The following is a 7,751-nucleotide window of genomic DNA, read 5'->3' as shown; positions in this document are numbered from 1 at the left end:
TGTTTGTTTTCGTTAGTTACCTCTAACCTACTAAAACTGATTTATGTTTAGGATCTAAGTATTTTGGTAGTAATAACAACCTATTATTATGGAGAGGTATAAAACCTTGATAGAACGGAGGATTTTACAAAGTAGTTTGGTAATATAAAGTTCACGATTGAATCACTGAATTACCAAAGTTCTTGGAATGTACAAAACTTCGTTTAGCAATCCGTTTCAACTAATTTCATTGTAACCATGTTTGTAACTGTGAAAGATGGTTCTGATGTAAAAACAAAATTGATTAGAATTAACAAAGTGTTCCAAAAATTGAATTGTCAGTTTAATTTTATTATTGTTTTAACAGTAAGTAAAGGTAATTCTTCACATCTATTTGATATTTCCAGTTTCTTGACTTGAAAAATCGATGCGGAGTACTTAGTTACTAAATTATTGGTTGCTCTGGTTGTCAGAAAGGGCATCAGCTTGGTGACTTCCGAAGGAAGTCGGCTCCCATCATGAGACGTCATAACTCTTCTTAATGAAGACATTCTAACTCCCAGGGCAGAGTTTAAATGGTTTGAATTATTATTTCTGGTTAACATTTTTCTAGTGAGTTAGTTTTCTACGGAATGGGGTCACTAACTCCATGCCCAACCCCCTCCTTTATCCGGGCTTGGGATCGGCGGTAGCCTCAGAGGGCCTCCAGGCGGAGTGGCAGCTAAGTGAATAACGTGATGGCGATTGAAGCAAGTGGTTCTGGGTTCGAGTCCAAGAGTGAGCATCAACTCTGAGATGCAGATACATCCATCTGACGAGTTCCACATAGGACGACACTCGCATCCTGGATTTCACTGCTAGTCATCATCTATGTAGTGTTACTTTATATTTCATTTGTTTTCTTATTTTAGACGGCTGATATATATGTTAAACAGGCCTTATTTGACTTCAAAATCAAACAATTATTATTCCTCTAAGATGTTGGCTACTAATGATGTCATTAAATCTCAGTATGATACATTACTAGATAAACAATCAATTAATTCATGGCTTCCATTGCCACATCCATGTGTATTCACTTCAAATTGGTCATCTCTTCATTTTGATTTAACTAAAAATTATCCATTATCTTGTTTACATTCAAAACATACATCTGAATCAAATTCCACATTAACACTAAAAGAATCCTGTTTAAATGTTCATAAACTTGGATCTATGACAAATGAATCAACTTTAAACAATGATCATTATATAGAAGTGAATGAAGATTGTGAAACAGATTCAAATATGATTCAGAATGAAAACAATACAGTGAGTTACTTCTATGATATTAGTAATATAACCTCATCAAATGATGAATTAAGTAGTTCAAATCAAACAGTATATGAGTAATTGTTTGATTATGTTAGTATCACCACTTAATTTAGTGTTGAAAATCAAAGAATTTGTATTGTGAATAGCAAGTTACTTTTGAATTCCTTGTTTAGAGCTTTATAATCGATATGTTCCAAAGAACTTTATGAATAGAAGATCATGATTTTCTTGGCATTCATTCATTCATTACTTACTTACTTACGCCCATTACTCTTCGTGGAGGAGCATAGGCCGCTCACCACCACTCTACATTCAACCACGTCCTGGGCAATCCCTTCCGCCTCTTTCCAGTTGTTATTCTTCCTTTGCATATCTGCTTTTATTTCCCGACGTAATGTGTTCTTTCGCCTTCCTCTTTTCCACTTCCCTTCAGGATTCCAAGTTAGGGCTTGCCTTCTGATGCAGTTTGATGATTTGCGTGATGCATATGCGATCCACTTCCATCGCCTTTTTTCTAATTTCTTCTTCAGCTAGAAGCTGGTTTGTTCTCTCCCACAGAAGGCTGTAGCTGATGGTATCCTGTCATTGGATGTTGAGTACCTTGCGTAGACAACTATTTATAAGTACTTATACTTTCTTGATTGTGGTTGTTGTAGTTCTCCAAGTTTCAGCTTCATATGGTAGAACTGCCTTGACGTTCGTATTGAAGATTCTGCCTTTGATATTGGTTGAAAGTTGTTTTAAGTTCCATATGTTCTTCAATTGTAGGAATGCGGCCCTCGCTTTGCCAATCCTCGTCCTTACATCGGCATCTGATCCTCCTTGCACATCGATGATGCATCCCACCTATGTGAAGGATTCTACATCTTCCAGAGTTTAGCCATAGAGTGTGATTAGATTGGTGTTCTCCGTGTTGTATTTGGGGACCTTGGTTTTCCCCTTGTGTATGTTGAAGCCTACTGATGCAGAGGCTGCTGCTACACCGACTGTCTTTATCTACACTTGTTGATGTGTATGGGATAGGGAGGCTAGGTCATCTGCGAAGTCCAAATCGTCTAATTGGTTCTGAGCTATCCATTGTATGCCATGTTTTCCCTCAGATGTTGAGGTCTTTATAATCCATTTGACTACCAGAAGAAAGAGGAAAGGGGAGAGTGGACAGCCTTGTCTGACTCCGGTTTTTACTTGGAATGCATCTGTCAGCTGTCCTCCATGCACGACTTTGTAGTGTAGTCCGTCATATGAGTTCCTTATAATGTCGACAATCTTTTCAGGAACTCCATAGTGTCAAAGAAGTTTTCATAATGTTCTCTTATCTACACTGTCAAACGCCTTTTCATAATCAATGAAGTTGATGTATAGTGACGAGTTCCACTCAACTGATTGTTCGATGATCCGTAGTGTCGCAATTCGGTCTGTGCACGATTGATCCTTACGAAATTCAGCCAATAAATGCCTACTCCACTTGAAATAAGCTATTTTCTTCAATGATTTATCTACTTAGATAGTTATGAATTTCTTGAAAGCTTGTCGTTGGTGTGAGTGAAAATTAAATTTCGAGTTATTGTTCCAACGGTTAGTTAATCTCCATCTTCAAAACAAGTTAAATATATATTAACTTTGTAGGTTTTAAGTATTTAATTTATTTCAAAATGATACAGTTGTATAATTAGTCTAGAAGTGGGCAATAAATAGAATCATTTGAATGTTTATTCAAAAGATCGAACAACTTGAATAGTTAAATTCATGAGCCGATATAAGCTAGACCATCAATAAAATCCTGGAACTACTCTCTGATTATGATCATTGTATGATCACTAATGACTGGCTTCAAGAGGTATTTCCTGGAGTTCTAGTGAAAAACTGTGACCAGTGAAATTCAATCGGGTCTGTTGTGAGATAGTAACTCATTGAAGACAATAGTGGATATATCGCTGAATTTCGTTGATTAGTTAAAGTTAGACATTAACACCGTCGGATACCGATCGACTCAGTGGTCTGGATGTGAAATGTTCGCGTGCGAGACTGAAAGGTCCTGTGTTCAAATCAGTATCTTAGGTGGGCACTGTTGAGGAGTCCTTCAACAGGACGAAACTCCTGTTCGATGCTTCCAGGTTTTCCATGTTAGTCTAGCTTCAACTGACTCGTGATCTGTATAATATCCACATAACTCCTCTATAATTATAATTTTTTTCTTTTTCCAATATAGAATAAACACCTTAATAAAGAATATGAAACTCTACCAGAAGTAAAGAAACCAATGTAAGTAAGAACAAACTAATTCATATTACCAGATTTCTTTTGTTTTAATTAAATTGGATTATTCATAAAAGAATTGATTAATTGATAGAATGATTAACTAACAGTGAATGAAATATTCATTTAATTGGTTTAAGTTATCCTCTTGGCTAATAGTTTGATTGAATTTTGATCAGTCTTAGTTTGTATATGGGTATCCTGTATAGATTGCCTCGATATAGCCATTATCACACCAGTTTGTATGGAATCGATGAAATATAGTTAGAAGTGAAGTTCAGGGCATACATTTTATCCTATTTTTAATTCGTTAGAGTGGATGTTTATGTATTTTAGAGTGGATGTTCACTTGAGGACTCAAACCCTGTACGTCAACTCTAGTTTGAAGGTATATTCATCTGACAAATCTCAAATAAGACAAAATGAATCTCCTGGATTTCATTGCTAGCCACTATTCATCTTTGCTTATACTTCTTGTGAATTGAGGCAATATAGAGGCAGTTCGTACAGGACGCACATATGCCAATGAGAGATTGACCAATTTCAGTCCTGAACATCAATAAGAAGATTCAAGTAAAACAATACCAAGGGAATTTGAACTTCATACGATGGCACAAGTAAGTCACTATGAGGACTCAGTAGCTAGGTGGATAATGCGAACGGTACTAGGTTCAAGTCCTAGGGTGTGCATTCACACTGAGATTCAGAGACATCCATCTGATGAGTCCTGAATAGGACGAAAGGCGCATCCTGCATTTTAGTGCTAGCCACCATCCATGTTTTTTTAAATGTTTACGAATTAAGGCAATATCGAGGCAATCTTTATTGAATGAACATATGCCAGTAAGAAGGAGAGACTGATCAATTGCAGTCCTAAACATCAATAGGATTATTCGAGTAAATAATATTCAGTGAATTTAATCTTCATCTCATTGCACAAGCAAGTGGCTATCATGACTCAATAACTATGTGAATTACACAATAGTGTTTCGAAGTGAAAATGGTACTGCGTTCGAGTCCCGGAATGAATATCAACTATGCGAATCAGGTACATTCAGTTACCAAGTGAAATAACTAACATCAACTCTTAGATGAAGATACATCCATCTGACGAGTCACGACTAGGACGACACGTGCATCCTGGATTCCATTGGTAGGCACTATCCATCTTTATTTATAAAGCTTGTGACTTGAGTCAATCCTCACAATATGGACATAGCCAATAAGAGAGAAAGAGGGACTGATGATTTTTGGTCGTAAATAAGTGAATTTAACCTTCAACCTATGGCACAAGTAATTGCCTATTAGGGCTCAGTATCTAAGTCATGTTTGAACCCGAATGTTACTGAGGTTCGAGTCCCACAATGAACATCAATCCTGTGATTCAATTCCTTTATTCTTTATTTTTCTTTTCTCTTCCCTTCTTTTAGATTATCAACTCATAAAGGTATAACTAATAATTATATAACAATCAAAAAATTTACAATCCGTGAAACAACAAATTTATTAAAAACATGGTTAAATAATCATCGTCATAATCCATATCCAACAAAAAATGAAAAAATTAAATTATCTATTATAACTAATTTAAGTTTAACACAAATTTCAACATGGTTTGCTAATGCTAGAAGAAGATTAAAAAAAGATAATCAAATGACATGGATACCAAAAATACGTCATCATAGGATAGTAACTAATTCAATCAATTTAAATAATAATAATAATAAAATACAAATTAGTCAAAAACAAGGTGGTGGTGATAATAATGATAATAATAAGGTTAATATGGATCAATTATCACAAACGAAATCTCAATTAAAATCAACAATAATAAGAGATTGTTTAATTAATCCATTCAATACTAATCATCATCATCTTCATCATCACAACTATCACCACCACCACCACCACCACCATCATCATCATCATTCTCCTCATTTGACATCATTCAAAAATCAATTAATTTTGAAATATTTTCTAAATAAAACTATCCAGCAACAAGAAGAAGAAGACGGAGAAGAAGAGCAACAACAACAACAACAAGAACCACCATCACCACAACAAGAATGTCTACAATTCAAAGAGAAATTTAATAATAATAATAATGATGATGATCAGATCAATTTATCTAATGAGAATTCTATAATCAATAATGATCATAGTAACAATGATTATCATTTATGGTATAATGATTATCATACTAAATTAATCCATATAATCAATCAATTAAATTGTGAAAATATTGATCAATATCCATTATTCTACGGATCATTATCGAAATTAACTACATATAATAATACTACTATTAATAATAATAATAATAGAATAGTAAGAGATGATCAAACATCACAATTATGTAATCCTTCATCAAAAATATGGTCAGTTGCTGATGTCATCGATGTATAATTAAATCATAGAAGAGTATTGATGAAATGAATAATGTTCTCTTTACCTTTTTTTCTCTTTTTGTTTCTGTATCTGGGACACTTTGATTACGTAATGTTTGTTAAAATTATTATTATTATTATTATTATTATTATTATTATTATTATTATTATTATTATTATTATTATTCATAATACTTACATATATGTCTATTATCAGAAGGGGTTTACGGAGATTTTAGAAATTTCACTGAATGAAGTCATGAGTCAGTTGAAGCTAGACCAACATAGAAGCACTGGACGGCCCTTTCGTCCTAGTATAGGACTCCTCAGCATTGCGCATTCATGTTACCAGTGGAGTTCAACCAGGTCTGTTGTGAGAAATCGACTCACTCAAGACAATGGTATACGTTGGCGCAACTTCGTGGATTGGTTGAAGTTAGACATTAACATCATTGGATACCGGCTCAGTGGTCTAGTTGGTTAAGCGCTTGGCGCGAGACTGATAGGTCCTGAATTCGGATCTCGCGGGGTGCGGGATCGTGGATGCGCACTGCTGAGGAGTATCATGCCAGGACGAGAAGGCTATCCAGCGCTTCCAGGTTTTCCATGGTGATCTAGCTTCAAATATCTTATGATTTCAATCTGTGAAATATATATCTATTGTAATCATGCAAATGATAATCATATTGTCAATTACATTACATTTTATTAATGATTCAATCTGGAGAATTTAGTGTTAACTAATCAAATTGATTAATGATTATGATATAACATTTACTTTCATTAATGATATATTAAATGATAGATGAAATATTTGTTGAAGAATGGTAAAAAAGAAACGCTAATGATGATAACAACAATAACAACTTACAATTGTAACTATGTGATTAGATTGTATATTTGTATGGTTTAAGTAAAATATGTTCCTTTTTGGTTGTACAAGGAAGGTAGTCAGAAGTTCTATACTTGGACATCTTACTTACTTGCTTACTTACGTCTGTTACTCCCAATGGAGCATAAACCATCAATTAGCATTCTCTAACCCTTTCTGTCCTTAGCCTAAGATTGTATATATGATTTGTTTAAATCTATCTAGATTTCATCATATCCAACGCCTAAAAATAAACGAAACTCTTACCATCTATGAGATCAAGCCAGAACGATGAGTATAAAAGAAGCATGTCCTATCATTATCATTAACTTGACCTTAATTATTATTACTGCATTTCCCCCCTTGACTTATACAACATATTCTCATGATTTTATTCATCATTACTCATGATATTACTTTATTTAATTTTATACACCACTATGACCTTTAATGACCTTGAATAGCCTTCAATGACCTTGAATGATTGTAACAAAAACATTTAAATCATTTTACTACATTTACGTTCTCATTCGTTACTAACTTATTAATTCTATAGATTATCATTCGTATTACATAATCTAGTATTATAATCTTTCTATTACATCATCTTGATTATTTCTTGTTCGTATTTCCTTATGGTAAAAGTACTTTCACCAAATATGTTCACATATATATTGATACGATTGTACAGCTTGATAATAAATTCATTGAATACAGATCCCTTCACTGAACTTGATGTTTTCATATTCAATACTAGACATTGTTACAGAGTTGCAAACAGTTCATTTAATATCTCCAAACATTAAGATGATGGTTAAAGGTAGTCAACAGGAAACCTTAGACTTACCTTCAACTATCATCTTATCTCAACATAGTACATACAATGTCGAGTCATCTAGACTGGTAGCCACATTGCAATATGAACGATAGGATTCGATCTACAG

The 7,751-nt window shown here is 34.0% G+C and overlaps 1 protein-coding gene across 1 annotated transcript; it reads left to right on the top strand.

Moving 5' to 3' along the window:
* The first annotated feature begins 892 nt into the window (after nucleotides 1-892).
* On the top strand, nucleotides 893-7,416 carry MS3_00008748 (uncharacterized protein). Its single transcript, XM_051217090.1, has 3 exons — nucleotides 893-1,290; nucleotides 3,503-3,555; nucleotides 4,980-7,416. The coding sequence occupies exons 1-3, from the start codon at nucleotides 958-960 to the stop codon at nucleotides 5,953-5,955; spliced, it is 1,362 nt and encodes a 453-aa protein (XP_051065725.1). The 5' UTR covers nucleotides 893-957; the 3' UTR covers nucleotides 5,956-7,416.
* Nucleotides 7,417-7,751: the final 335 nt, after the last annotated feature.

The sequence above is a fragment of the Schistosoma haematobium genome, chromosome 6, assembly GCF_000699445.3.
Source record: "Schistosoma haematobium chromosome 6, whole genome shotgun sequence".
Taxonomy (NCBI): domain Eukaryota; kingdom Metazoa; phylum Platyhelminthes; class Trematoda; order Strigeidida; family Schistosomatidae; genus Schistosoma; species Schistosoma haematobium.
Note: the sequence above shows the minus strand (reverse complement) of the source record. Positions and strands in the feature narration are given on the sequence as shown.